The sequence below is a fragment of the Oncorhynchus mykiss genome, chromosome 31 (genome assembly GCF_013265735.2).
Source record: "Oncorhynchus mykiss isolate Arlee chromosome 31, USDA_OmykA_1.1, whole genome shotgun sequence".
Classification (NCBI taxonomy): Eukaryota; Metazoa; Chordata; class Actinopteri; order Salmoniformes; family Salmonidae; genus Oncorhynchus; species Oncorhynchus mykiss.
This window is the reverse complement of record NC_050571.1, coordinates 32969092-32983503: the sequence shown is the minus strand read 5'-3', so window position 1 is coordinate 32983503 and position 14412 is coordinate 32969092. Positions and strand designations below refer to the sequence as shown.

Below are 14412 nucleotides of genomic sequence, written 5' to 3'. Positions count from 1 at the left end.
CTCACGCATCTTAAAACAACAGGCTGCTGCGTGCACCCCTTAGTGGAGGTGAGCAGTTACTGCATGCAGTTCTGACAACCATGAGAGGTTTATTTGAATTTCCTAACAGGAGACAAGTAAGGCCAAGCTTCATGACTAAAATCATTCGCATGAAACAATTCTCATCTATTTGTTGGCCAAGTTGTTAATGTGAGTGTCAGACGAAAGACCTACACGAGTCGGCAGAACACCTTTGAAAAGTGTTACTTTCTGGAAAGTAGAACGAAACGGAAGTAAATTCTAAGGTAGTAGGGATTATTTCCGGTGACGTCGGCTCTTGGGCTGATGCTTCACGCGGGAAACAGCGAGGTCTCCTCATCACGTTGACAGTAAGACATCAAGTTTGTTCGTTTTTATTCAGGGACGAATGTAGCGGATTCTAAGTAGCTGGGTAGACAACCAAACAGATGAGACCAGTAACATTGACCTAGCTACTATTGACCCATTGGAGTCAAATAGTTAGCGAAGAAACGCCACATAATCACTAGCCGGCTAACGTTAACATGCTAGCCACACTGGCATCCAGTTACTAGCCACATCGCTACGAATGGCCAGCCAACTATGGTAGCTAATTAGCTAGTATCGGCATGTTCTTGCCACAAAGAAAGCAGCTAGCTAGTTACAATTAGCATATTGTTGTACATTCAATACTAAGCTTTTATACCCGCATTGAGTTGTCACTTGTAGCTAAACTTAGCTAGCTAAATATTTACATGGTTGTTGTTATTGGCTAGCTAGCCTAAACTACATGTTTTGGTTTAACGCCAAGTTAGCTCTATAGTAAATGAAATGTCAACAGACTCACATGTTCACTCTCAAAGGAATTAGCTTGCTACCTAGCTAGTTAGCTGTTACAACTTGGGCTCCTCTGCAAATTAATAACATTGCTAACTAGTTGTTTGACATTGTTTTATTCTGTGTACTCAGTTGAACACCACTTCTCGTGGAGGCAGAGATGGGAGACACGCTTGAGTTCAACGAGATCTACCAGGAATCCAAGGGGTCCTGGGTCAGTAGCTAGTTTACCTTATCATGCCATCTACCATCAGTGTCTCAACTAACCAGGTCCCGGAGAGCCCCATGCCGTGTAGGCTTTTGTTGTAGCCCAGTACTTAGATGAATCAGGTGTTAGTCCTGTCTAGGATGAAAGTAGAACACATGCCTGTGGGTTTCCAGGATCAGAATTGAAGTACACATGGGTAGCGTGTATATTAAGGTTGTCATGATACCGGTATCAGATACTAGGAAGGAAGCAAACAAAACATGAAGCAGACTTCATTTCTTATTTTGGCACCCAGTCACATTTAGTTTATTTGCAAGCTATAGCACACAATATTTGACAAAGGTAGAAGGACCATAGAATGAAGTCTTTGATTTGTGGTGCTTGGAAAATCTGGTAATGTAAATCAGTGGTTCCCAAAAGGCGGGGTGCTTGGGGGTCATCCTCCCGCCTAATTGGGTGGTGCATCGTCAGTTCCTCTTGTCCTGTTAGTCATTGCACACCATATATATATATATATATATATATATATAAATATATATATATATCTCTTGTTATAAATGTCCAGATCAACTAGCCCATGTCAGCTAATGTTTGTTTTTTTAAATCCCTAATGCTGGAAGGAACCGTGTTGTTGTAATTGGTGTACAAATAAATGACCACAAACTGGAACCAACTGTAACTCAACATCTAGCTACTATCAAGTTTGGCTATAACAATAGCCTAAGTGTATTTATGTGTGAGCGGTGACTCCCCGCAGAACGACGGTCGTCTGAGGTTCAGTAAGCAGAATGTGGTGTATAAGAGCAGTAAGACGGGGAAGGTGGACAACATCCCGGCAGCAGAGCTGTCCCAGGCCACGTGGAGGCGTGTGTGCCTGGGACACGGCATCAAGCTGGCCACCAGCACCGGACATGTCTACAAATATGACGGCTTCAGAGACACGGTGAGGCGGTGGTGTGTGTGTGTGAACGACTGAGAGAATTTGTTTGAAAAATGTTTGTGAATGTCTGTGTGCTGTGATGGTGTGTTTCTTCGTGAGAGTTCCGTGGGCAGTTGTCGGGTGAACCTTTAGATACATTTCTTAATCTGTTCCTTAGGTTGTGTGCCTGGTTGAGTGAGTGCAAGAGTGGATGTGTGTGAGTGCGCGTGTATGTGTGTATAATCTAGCCTTACCAGTGCTGCTGGAAAGGGAGAGAAGGAAGGCTGGTCTCCTGAGGTTAATCAGTGTGTATTTGAAAATGGTTTCTTCTGACTGTGGCGGTTCAGACAATGATGTCATTGTTTATTATCCTGCACACTGTCACTGGTGAGGAATTCAAACATAGGCTGGCTGCTCCACTAACCTGTCAGTTTGATGTGTTCACCTTCTATATCATGTTCCACTGGTTAAACCCCCCTCAGCCCCACTCCCCATGCATTCTCAATGCTTTGAATGTCTGTTTTCAAAAAGTAATGATCATTTATTTGATTTAGGAGTGGTGAAGTGCCCTGGCGAGTTTTGAAATCCACGTATCACGAGCCATCTGTTTGCTAACTTGGTACTACTTGTGAAGCGCGCCGCTCTGCAACGGCGTTTGCTTTGTGTTGATCAGGACTCGACTGTGTTAGCCATAACTGGGTTGTATTCACTAGGCACAACGCGGAAAACAAAGCCGGGGCCAACACGGGGAGGGACGATCTTGTCCAATGAGAAGGGCTTGTTTTCCTTTTCTGTTGCAAAATACTTTTCTACAGTGTCTGCTGATGCATAGCACCCTGGTGATCCTATGGCAGCATCATATTAGTTTTTTCTTATTTAACTAGGCAAGTCAGTTAAGAACAAATTCTCATTTACAATGACGGAGTTCCCCGGGCCTAACCCGAACAACGCCGGGCCAATTGTGAGCCTCCCTAGTTAGGGGGAGAGGAAGAGGGGTGGTGGAATGGAACAACTATGGGGTGGAGGATTGGGACTGTTTGGTGTTTTGTGCATATGCATATATTGATTGTGTGGATAGTGGATGGGAAGGCTGGGATGAGTGTTACTACGGTTGTGTGAGTGTGAGGTAAGCAACCGGACTCTGCCAAAATTGTAATGAGAGACTGCGCTCTTAATACAGGGGCTGATGAGGACAGCAGGAAAACACACACACACTGACATGTTTGTCTTTACACAGTTACAGGCCAGTCATTATATACACACACACACACACACAGATTTATATCCAGTATATAGTCTGAAATGGAAACACACTTAGATCTGTATACATGTCCTGTCACATACAAACACAATGCCTTCATACATCTTCACAAACACATGCACAGATGCTGTCAACACACTGATCTGATATTCTATACACACACACAGCTTGGCGTATAGTCTCTCTTTCGCTGTCCAACACACACACACACACACAGACTGTGGGCTCTCACACACTCTAATAACCCAACAGACAAGCTGATACCCAGGTGCATAAACTCTCTTTCCCACACACTCTTTTTCCTCTCTCACGCACGCACGCACACACACACACACACACACACTCACACACTGTCCTTCACACACATGTGGAAGTGATTGAGGTGTGTGTGTGCCCCAGCTCTAATCGGGCCTGCAGGATAAATAAACAGGCTGATTGTAAGCGGCGGAGAGGGAGGGAGCGGACGGATTACATTCACCTCCAGCATCCCAGGGGGCCGAGGGGCCATAATTGAGCTTTGATGAATTAGACCCCTCATCAAGGGGGAGGAAGGGAGAGGGGGAGGAAAGGGGGTGTGCTTTTTAGTTTTTCAGACTGGTGGGGCATTAAGGATTTAACTGAGAACATCTTTTTCCTCTTTCACGTTCTCTCTTCCTCCTCCCTCTCTCCCCCCACCACACATCTCCTCTCCCCCGCCACACATCTCCTCCTCTCCCCCCTCCACACATCTCCTCCTCTCCCCCCTCCACACATCTCCTCCTCTCCCCCCTCCACACATCTCCCCCTCCACACATCTCCTCCTCCTCTCCTCCTCTCCCCCCTCCACACATCTCCTCCTCTCCCCCCTCCACACATCTCCCTCTCCAGGATTATGAGAGGATCTCGGAGTTCTTCAAGGCCAACTACAAGGTGGAGCTGACAGAGAAGGACATGTGTGTGAAGGGCTGGAACTGGGGCACTGCTAAATTCTCTGGTAAACAACACCCTCTTAAACTCTAAAAGCCTGTCACACAACACCAACAGAGGATCTAATATAGTTTCCTCTTGGATGTTTTCACAACCAGATTTTTAATCTCTCTTGAAGCGTTCATTGTAGCATTTCTCCAGCTATGTTGAGGTGCATTGTGGGAGCTGTAGTCTTTAACACCCCCCGCCCTCCGCAGGTCCATTGTTGTCATTTGACGTGAATGACAGCTCCGTGTTTGAGATCCCCCTGGCCAGCGTGTCCCAGTGTGCCACCGGGAAGAACGAGGTGACGCTGGAGTTCCACCAGAACGATGACGCTGAGGTCTCTCTCATGGAGGTCCGTTTCTACGTCCCCCCCGGCCCCGCAGACGAGGGGGCAGACCCCGTGGAGGTAAACCACGCTCTACTGCCGGACCTGTACCAGGGAGGAGCACTAACTGGTTGAATGGTGGTCATCAGTGCCTTACTGGCTTTACCCCAGCAGATGGCGCTGCCACTACAGCTGTTCTGTACTCAGAAACAATTGTTTTTGCTGCAACATCAATGATGCAGTGATTGATGTTATTCCTGCTTAAACCCTCCCTTCCTTCCTGTCAGGCGTTTGCCGCGAATGTGCTGTCTAAGGCCGATGTGATCCAGGCTACAGGAGATGCTGTGTGTGTCTTCAAAGAGCTGCAGTGCCTCACACCCAGGGGCAGGTACTGTGACATCAGCACCATGAACCACTATTCATCAGTATTAGCAGTCATTACTTTATATAACGTTACTCTACGTTTATCAGATTGATCCGCAAATTGTTCACCTGGCTTGATACGTTCCCCCTTCCAAATAATAACGACTACGGACAAGTAGAGCTGAGCGATTTAATGCTTTTTGAAGTCTGTTTGTTTGATTAGAAACAATAATCACGGTTTTGTTTTTTAGTTAAGAAAACATTATTTTTTTAAATGCATTATGAATTAAGGACACTACAATGATTTTAATGGAAATTCCAAAGCCAAAAATAGTGAACATTCAATTGCCAAAACTAAAATTTCCCCTTGCCTCTGATCAGATCCACATTGCATAGACATCAATAGAAAAATAGGAAATTACTATGAAATACAATATTTCAGTTGTGTTTATTACTTCGTTTTTATTCGATGACTTTATCATTTCTCATTCCTTGAAGTCCTCCTCTCTTCTCTGCTCAGCCAGGAGCAGTCAGCCAGCCAGGCCATCTAACATTGTTCTCCCCCATACTGTTCTCCCCCATACTGTACTGTCTTTAGTCATGCTACTAGTTGGTCAAAGTAGATAAGATATAACTTCCTCAACCGTCTCTGTCTCTCTTCATTGTGTTGTGTACATTCCTCTCTCATATGGCCTGTGTATATGGAACATAACGTAGCAGGCGTAAACGTGTATCTGTCCAGAGATCTGAATCTAATGAAGAAATGCTCATGTCTCCGCCCTCACAATGGGAGTCGTTGTCCCAAAGGCGACAAGGCAGGCGACAAGCTTAGGTCCAAAACGCATTGGGATTATTTTAGGACCGATTCTGGTGAGAGTGAAACCAATCGCTTCACCTCTTCCTCTCTCATCTGTCTCTGTCTGAGACCGAAAAAACGGGCGCCATGGGTTATGGTCTTTGTAGTGTATTACCACATTTCTGTGCCGAACTAGATTAAATATTTGCTTAAGGAAAATGAAACCTCCCTTCAGCCCAGAGTCCCATACAGTTCTTGAATTGATTTCTCTCGGGAATGATTTGATTTCTCTAGAGAAACGGCGAGTTGGACCCCCCCCCCCAAAAAAAACTTAATAGAATTCAAGCAAATTAACCAACGTCGGTCAATTAGTTGTTTAATAACCGCCCAAAAAACAAAATATCACTTGGTCACTCAGCACTACCACTACAAGACAAACACCTACTTTGATCAAAGGTATTTCTCTCTTTCTTGCCATCGTTCACTGACTTTCTTCTCTCTCTCTCTCTGTGTGTCAGGTATGATATCCTCATCTACCCCGCCTTCCTCCACCTCCATGGTAAGACGTTTGACTACAAGATCCCCTACACCACCGTGCTGCGTCTCTTCCTGCTTCCACACAAGGATCAGAGACAGATGTTCTTTGTGGTAAGTGTTGTGTGTGTTTGATTGAGGTGAGTGCTTGACAGTCGACTGTGGACTGTGTTCAGTTGCGTTGGGCACCAAACACACGCGGACAATGCAGTGTGAATGCCGTCGTGCTCACGTCAAACGCCGTGTCAGCCTCTTCGATTCATAACCATTCCCTCCCTCCGTCTACAGATCAGTCTGGACCCGCCCATCAAGCAGGGGCAGACCCGTTACCACTTCCTCATCCTGCTCTTCTCTAAGGAGGAGGAGCTCCGCCTCACCCTCAACATGAGCGAGTGAGTGGGAGAAATAAACGACAGCAGCTCGACAGCACATGGAAGAGGAACAATTAACTTGCTTTGTCGGGTGGTGAGAATCCCTTCATCCGATTTCTGTTTCTCTCCCCCCTCTCTCTTTTGTGCCCCTTCCCTTCTTTCTCCCTCTACCATCCCTCCTCTCCCCCTCTCTCTCCCTCTTTTCCCGTAGGGAGGAGGTGGAGAAGCGTTATGAAGGGAAGCTCAGTAAGAACATGTCAGGTTCTCTCTATGAGATGGTCAGCAGGGTGATGAAGGCTCTGGTCAACAGGAAGATCACCGTGCCCGGAAACTTCCAGGGGTAAAAAACACCACACAAAAAAACGCTCGCTTGCGGAATCACTTGTAAAACACACACCAATGTTCCTCCTCTCCCTAGAGCTCAAACTCAAACCCCGCGGTGCTTCCAACGGTTCCTCTTTTGCACGGACCTCATTATAGACCCATGTTATCATAAAGCACTTTGTCGTGCGTTTTGGTAATTGAGTCTCCCTCCCCTGTAGGAACACCCCAGGGGCCCAGTGTATAACGTGTTCCTACAAGGCACAGTCCGGCCTGCTCTACCCACTGGAGAGGGGTTTCATCTACGTGCATAAGCCGCCCGTCCACCTGCGCTTCGAGGAGATCTCCTGTGTCAACTTCGCCAGAGGCACCACCACCACGCGCTCCTTCGACTTCGAGGTGGAGACCAAGCAGGGGAACCAGTTCACCTTCAGCAGCATCGAGAGGTACGGCGGGGGACTTGGGAACGGACACACGACCGCGTGTAGACTCTTTGCCTGACGAACGGTTTCTGTTTTTGTTTTTTTGTTTCCCTCTGTCCATCACAGGGAGGAGTACGGGAAGCTGTTTGACTTTGTCAACGCCAAGAAACTCAACATCAAGAATAGAGGATTCAAGGAGGTAACCTTTAGGAGATGTTTACTGTGGTGGAAGTACATTCGACTCTCGTCCGAGATGCGTTTGAGAAATATTGACGGATTTTGCTCTTTTCTTGTGTGTCTGTTGTGTACTCCTGAAGAAGAAGGTTGGTATGGTTACGGGGTTTCGGGAGGGTTGTCTTGGTTTTTTTGGTTTGTAGTGGTTACTGCTCGCATGGTGGGCAGGGGGGCGTGTCTGTGTTGGATGGGGGAAGAGGAGGGTGCTACCATTCTAATCATGGTGATTGGTTGCTGTGAATGGCCATAAATGATTTACTAATCGGTTTATGATTATGCTGAGACGCCGAGAGATGTGTCAGAGTGCGTGTGTGTGAAAAGGAGTGTGTGTGGTTGGTTGCCTGCGTTGTCTTGACTAATGTATTGCCTGAGGTGTTGCAGTGTGTTAACTGAAAGACGAAACACGTCCTCTAAACCAAATACAGGAAATCCTGATTTTTCACCCATAATGTTCTCTGGTAATATAAACAGAGCCAGCTCTGTCCGTCAACGGGCCACTTCGTTCCCCTGGGTGGGAGTTGCCATGGTAACAAAGCGACTACCCTGGGGTCACCCGAATGGTCAAGAACTACAAATGATTCTGTCCTCCACTTCCTCTTGTTTGTCTAGCTTCTAAACTTTTCACCTAGGGAGAATCTCAATTGCGTTTCCTTGATTCTTCGCGTCCTCTCTCTTCGCCTCCTCAAAAACTCTTGGATTTCGAGGTCTGCAGGGAGGGACCTCTGACCTCATCCAGGGGAGAATGACTGCCCCCTCCCTCATTGAAGCCGTGGAGTTCAAGGCTGACCGTGGTACTGCAGGCATTGTTTGCAGAAAACACGATCCCCCATGACATCTTCGTGGTCAATCTTCTTCACCAATCATGGTGCCAAGTACATCAGATGTATGTCCTTGAGTCATTATTTTAAAATCCCACACAGAAGAAGTTAAAATGATAATTGAGTAGATAATGGCAGACTGCAGTACCCTGGTTGGCCTTCAACTGGAGTAACTCAGTGAGAGGGGGCAGCACTGAGCTAGCCTGCAATGTCACTTCCTGGAGTAGCTCAAACTGCGCATGTTATGTCTCCATGAGACGCCCATCTTGACCCACTTCATTTGGCTTCAGTGCGCTATTGAGTCTTCCCATAAGAATGAATGGTGTCACGTAATCGATGGCTTTTTAAATTCATATATACAGTCATTGTTCTCATCCAATGGGTTTTGAGAGGGAGGCGAAGAGAGAGGATGCGAGGAATCAACAAAATGCAATTGAGAACCTTCCCTGGTCTCACTTTATCCTAGGAGTAGTCCTAAAGGTAAGGAGGTAAGAAAAGGAAGCCATTTTAAAGTGTTGGAACACAGCCCCTGTAACTTAACCTGCAGTCCATAGGAAGAGATAGAGATGCAGGGCCTTGCTGGGGCATCATGGGTAGTGTAGTCTGACTCTGCTACCCCCCCCCCCAACAGGGCATGAAGAGTAAGAACAACGAGTACAGTGACTCCGATGAAGACCAGCACGATGCCTATCTGGAGAGGATGAAGGCTGAGGGCAAGATCAGAGAGGAGGGAGACGGCAGCAACGACTCCGATGAAGACACCGGTGAGTGACGACTCCCACAGCCAATCAGGTCCTCGGTAGTAAGAGATCTTAGGAATGTATTGCTGTTGTATGGCTGTTGTGAGAGATTTCAATTTCCAACAGAGCAACCATGTTAGTGATCTTTTTTCTCTCCTCTTTACTAGATGAGTCTTTCAACCCTGGGGAGGAGAGTGATGTTGCTGAGGAGTGAGTTTTTACCCCTTCATCCATTGCCCACTTCAGTTCCTCTCTCTCTTTCTCTCTAACAGTATTTCTCTCTCTCTCTCTCTAACAGTATTTCTCTCTCTCTAACAGTATTTCTCTCTCTCTCTCACAGTATTTCTCTCTCTCTAACAGTATTTCTCTCTCTAACAGTATTTCTCTCTCTCTCACAGTATTTCTCTCTCTCTCACAGTATTTCTCTCTCTCTCTAACAGTATTTTCTCTCTCTCTCTCTCTCTCTCTCTCTCTCTCTCTCTCTCTCGCTCTCTCGCTCTCTCGCTCTCTCGCTCTCTCTCAGGTATGACAGTAACGCCTCAGAGAGTGAAAGCGGCAGCGGAGGTGATGGCAGCGATGACGAGGGAAAGAAGAAGACTGCAAAGAAGGCCAAAGTAGTGAAGGAGAGGAAGCCACGCAAAGAGGTGAGAGGGAGGAAGAAAGAAAGGGGAGGAGCAAGGGGAATGGGGGCGGAGTGAGTCGTGAACAGTGAAATGTATGTTTATTGTATCGGAGATAAATATACTTTCGTATTGACTCCTGGAAGCACCTAAATAGTTTGTATTTATGCACATGTGATATGTGTGTGTGCTCATGTTTCTCTCTCCCCCCTCTCTCTGTCTTTTAGAAGAAGCAGAAGGACACCAACGCCCCCAAGAGGCCGATGAGTTCCTACATGCTGTGGCTCAACTCCAGCCGCGAGCACATCAAGTCGGAAAACCCCGGAATCTCAATCACAGAGATCTCCAAGAAGGCCGGAGAGATGTGGAAACAGATAGGGAAGGACGACAAAGAGGTGAGGGGGAGGGGGGGGGAGGGGGGGCTTTATCTGCTCTCCTCATGTCTTTTTGTTCCTCTGTTCTGCTCTTCTCTCTTCGTCCCTCTCTTTCTCCTGTTTTTGGGGGGGGGGGGGGTAATTTAAATGTCCTCCACTTAAATACATTTTATTAAGGAACTATTTATTGCATTTTAAATGTAGTAGCTGCTTGAATAAAACAATGTTTTTAATGGTGAGTGAGCGTTGCGCTTGGTCAAGTTTTTTTGGTTGCATCTCATCACAGCTGTTGGTTGGGTGCCCTCCACTGGGCTCCATGGGCATTTTGAATAAAATAATTGTCACCCTAGCTAACTGTATTTAAACTGTTGTTTAGGAAAACAGATTGGTAACAAAGGGTCTCTCTCTGCTAGGGGTGGGACAGGAAAGCAGAGGAGGCTAAGAAGAACTATGAGAAAGCCATGAAGGAATACAGAGAGAACGGTGGAGGCTCCTCTACACCCTCCAAGAAGTACGAGACCACACACACACCAGGGGAGGCTGGTGGGAGGAGCTGTAGGAGGACGGACTCCTTGTCATAACTGGAATGGAATAAATGGAACGGTTTGAAACATACGGAAACCACCTGTTTTACGCCATTCCGTTGACTCCATTCCAGCCGTGACAATGAGTCCGTCCTCCTATAGCTCCTCCCACCAGCCTCTGACACACACACACACCCATGAACATCAGATACGCACGCGACCAGGTACACTTACAAGCGCTCAAAACACACACTGGGAAACTTGCTTTTAACGTGCGCACAAACGTCCGCCCATCTTTGACCATACATGTCCCTTTTCCGTTTCTCCACCAGGGAGAGCAAGAAGGCAGGAGGCAAGAAGGAGGACAAGGCAGGAGGCAAGAAGAGGAAGTCCGACAGAGGAGAGGAAGAAAAGGAGCAAGGAGGGAACGACAGTTTTAAGAGCCGAGAGTTTATCTCCAGCGAGGAGAGTTCGTCTGAGGGCGAACGGAAGAAGGCCAAGAAAGCCAAAGGCAAACCCAAGGGCAAGGTACTGCACCATCACCATGGCAGCAATGGGAATAACTTTATTTGTGTAGCCATTTCCATGGATTATGATCAAAGCGTTAATTAAAATGAAATTGCGGGATTATCATAGTGACGACTCTTTCCCTCTCTCGCTCTCTCAGGAATCTGAGGAAGAGGAGGAAGTGGTGACCACGCCCCCCAGCTCTGAGGAGGACTCTGACTAAGGAGAGGGAGAGGGGCCTCGCTGGAGCTTCTGATGACATCAGAACGAACAGGGAACATTTGGACAAGTTTACACAGTGACAGGTGCTCAAAGACATGCAGATTGATACAACGCTCTCACACACACACACACACACACTAAGCGTTACATGGACCAATAACTTGTACTCTGTCTGTATGTCCAACACATTCTTAGAAAGTGAATTATTATGTACTACATTACCCATGATTCTACTGGGTTCTATTCTATTCGCCCCATGGGGATGGTTGTAGTTTAAAAGCACTGAGACATGCAGGGGTCTTCAGTCTTGAGTTTTTTTCTTGTTGCTTGTCCTTTTGACCTGTTTAGAGAAATGACGAACAGCAATTCTGTACTTTTCTTACATTTTCATTTCCATGTCATGTTTGTTTCTTTGTTTTCAGACAGAATGAATAAATCTTTTGTAATAAAATCTTTGATTGTTTGTAGGAGCTTGAGGAAAGGAAGTCCTCAAGGAAATTAAATTATTTAGGAGGCGATAGGACAAAGCACAGGAAGCCATTTAGGAGTACTGGAATGGGGCCATGAATATCTTTAATGGGTAGAGGAGATGTCGGTTTAACCCCCTTGAGACAGGTCTCCTGTTCATATTATAAACCCTGAAAAGACCCTCAGGAACACAAACTCACACACACCTAGAATATGTAGTTGAACTAAAATATACATGTAAAGTGTTGGTTTCATGAGCTGAAATATAAGATCCAAGAAATGTTCCATATGCACAAAAAGCTTATTTCTCAATGTTTTGCACAAGTTTGTTTACATCCCTGTTAGTGAGCATTTCTCTTTTTGCCCAGACTAATTGATTTATCTTACAGGTGTAGCATATCGAGAAGCTGATTAAGCAGCATGGTCTATTACACAGGTGCACCTTGTGCTGGGGACAATAAAAGGGCACACTAAAATGTGCAGTTCTGACACACAACACAATGCACACAGATGGCTCAAGTTTTGAGGGAGTGTGCCATTGTCATGCAGACTGCAGGAATGTCCACCAGAGCTGTTGCCAGAAAATGTCACGTTAATTTATCCACCATAAACCACCTACAACGTCGATTTAGAGAACTTGTAAGTACATCCAACAGGCTTCACAACAGCAGACTACGTATAACCACGTCAGCCCAGGACCTCCACATCCGGCTTCTTCACCTGCGGGATCGTCTGAGACCAGCCACCAGGACAGTTGATGAAACTGAGGAGATTTTCTGTCTGTAATAAAGCCCTTTTGTGGGGGAAAAACTAATTCTGATTGGCTGGGCCTGCTCCCCAGTGGGTGGGCCTATGCCCTCCCATACCCATCCATGCCTGCAGCCCTGCCAATTCATGTGAAATCCATAGATTAAGGCCTAACAAGTTTATTTAAATTGACTGATTTCCTTTATATGAACTGTAACTCAGTAAAATTGTTGCATGATGAGCTGATATTTTTGTTCAATATATATTCGATGGAACACTACACAGGGGCAGATAAGGATAGCATCAACACTTATTTTGTACCCAAGTATGCACTCTTCCTTTCTAACACAGTTTTTGTGTTTTCAAAAATGTAGAAGCGTTTTCAGACCATGAATGCGTTCATCAAAACTATTCTACCGTCAAATTTGAGCCCGACTGCTTGCAAAAAGACGAAAGCAACCGTACTTATCGCTCGAATCCAAGCAGACAACTGGGTTGGTCTGTCTTTAAAAAAAATCCTAGTAGATCAATACATTTTCTTTGCAGTCATTAAATCATGTTGATCAAAATTGGAAGTATAGCTTTTCAAAGGTGCATAATTATGGGCAATTACTCTCCTTTAATGCATAATTCACCAAACAATGTCAAATCAAGTACATTGTATATACAAATGTATGTGAACACCCCTTCAACTTAGTGGATTCGGTTATTTCATCCTCACCCGTTGCGGACAGTTGTATAAAATCGAGCACACAGCCATGCAATCTCCATAGACAAATATTGGCATCAGAATGGCCTTACTGAAGAGCTCAGTGACTTTCAACATGGCACCGTCATAGGATGCCACCTTTCCCAACAAGTCAGTTTGTCAAATTTCTGCCCTGTTATTGTGAAGTGGAAACGTCTAAGAGCAACAACGGCTCAGCCGCAAACGGGTAGGCCACACAAGCTCACAGAACAGGACCACTGAAGTGCGTCAAAATTGTCTGTCCTCAGTTGCAACACTCACTACCGAGTTTCAAACTGCCTCTGGAAGCAACGTCAACACAAGAACTGTTTGCCGGGAGCTTCATGAAATGGGTTTCCAGCCACAAAAAGCCTAAGATCACCATGCGCAATGCCAAGCATCGGTTGGAGTGTTGTAAAGCTCGCCGCCATTGGACTCCGGGGCAGTGGAAACATGTTATCTGGAGTGATAAATCAAGCTTCACAATCTGGCAGTCCGACGGACAAATTTGGGTTTCACGGATGCCAGGTGAACGCCACCTGACCAATGCACAGTGGCAACTGTAAAGTTTGGTGGAGGAGGAATAATGGTCCGGGGCTGTTTTTCATGGTTCGGGCTAGGCCCCTTCGTGAAGGGAAATCTTAACGCTACAGCACACAATGACAATCTAGACGATTCTGTGCTTCCAACTTTGAGGCAACATTTTGGGGAAGGCCCTTTCGTGTTTCAGCATGACAATGCCCCCGTGCAAAAAGTGAGGCCCATACAGAAATGGTTTGTCGAGATCGGTGAAGAAGAACTTGACTGGCCTGCACAGAGCCCTGACCTCAACCCCATCGAACACCTTTGGGATGAATTGGAACGCTGACTGTGAGCCAGGCCTTATTGCCCAACATTAGTGCCCAATCTCACTAATGCTCTTGTGGCTGAATGGAAGCAAGTCCCTGCAGCATTGTTCCAACATCTAGTGGACAGCCTTCCCAGAAGAGTGGAGGTTGTTAAAGAAGCAAAGGAAAGGGAAAGTGGGATACTTACTTAGTCAGTTATACAACTGAATGCATTCAACTGAAACGTGTCTGAATCAGAGAGGTGTGGAGGGCTGCCTTCATCGACGTGCAGGTGTCCA

At 46.2% G+C, this 14412-nt stretch overlaps 1 protein-coding gene across 3 annotated transcripts; it reads left to right on the top strand.

The window, feature by feature from the left end:
* The first annotated feature begins 227 nt into the window (after positions 1 to 227).
* Positions 228 to 11795, top strand: LOC110505035 (FACT complex subunit SSRP1). 3 transcript variants are annotated; one of them, XM_036969619.1, is made up of 19 exons: positions 228 to 368; positions 967 to 1048; positions 1800 to 1985; positions 4090 to 4195; positions 4386 to 4579; positions 4786 to 4886; positions 6176 to 6305; positions 6480 to 6583; positions 6774 to 6902; positions 7105 to 7329; positions 7432 to 7504; positions 7623 to 7628; positions 8989 to 9121; positions 9265 to 9307; positions 9621 to 9741; positions 9945 to 10112; positions 10505 to 10602; positions 10948 to 11143; positions 11283 to 11795. In XM_036969619.1, exons 2-19 carry the CDS (start codon positions 995 to 997, stop codon positions 11343 to 11345), a joined length of 2130 nt encoding a protein of 709 aa, XP_036825514.1. In that variant the 5' UTR covers positions 228 to 368; positions 967 to 994; the 3' UTR covers positions 11346 to 11795. The 3 variants fall into 3 exon arrangements, with proteins under 3 accessions (XP_036825514.1, XP_036825516.1, XP_036825515.1); XM_036969620.1 differs by lacking the exon at positions 228 to 368 and adding an exon at positions 375 to 603; XM_036969621.1 differs by lacking the exon at positions 7623 to 7628 and having other exon boundaries at positions 229 to 368.
* The last annotated feature ends 2617 nt before the right edge of the window (positions 11796 to 14412 follow it).

Excerpts from the sequence above, each read along its gene's own strand:
- LOC110505035 (XM_036969619.1), top strand. The coding sequence starts at position 995 with ATGGGAGACACGCTTGAGTTCAACGAGATCTACCAGGAATCCAAGGGG. Across the intron at positions 9,308-9,620 it reads GAGAGTGATGTTGCTGAGGA|GTATGACAGTAACGCCTCAG; the intron begins GTGAGTTTTTAC and ends GCTCTCTCTCAG. Across the intron at positions 10,113-10,504 it reads TAGGGAAGGACGACAAAGAG|GGGTGGGACAGGAAAGCAGA; the intron begins GTGAGGGGGAGG and ends TCTCTCTGCTAG.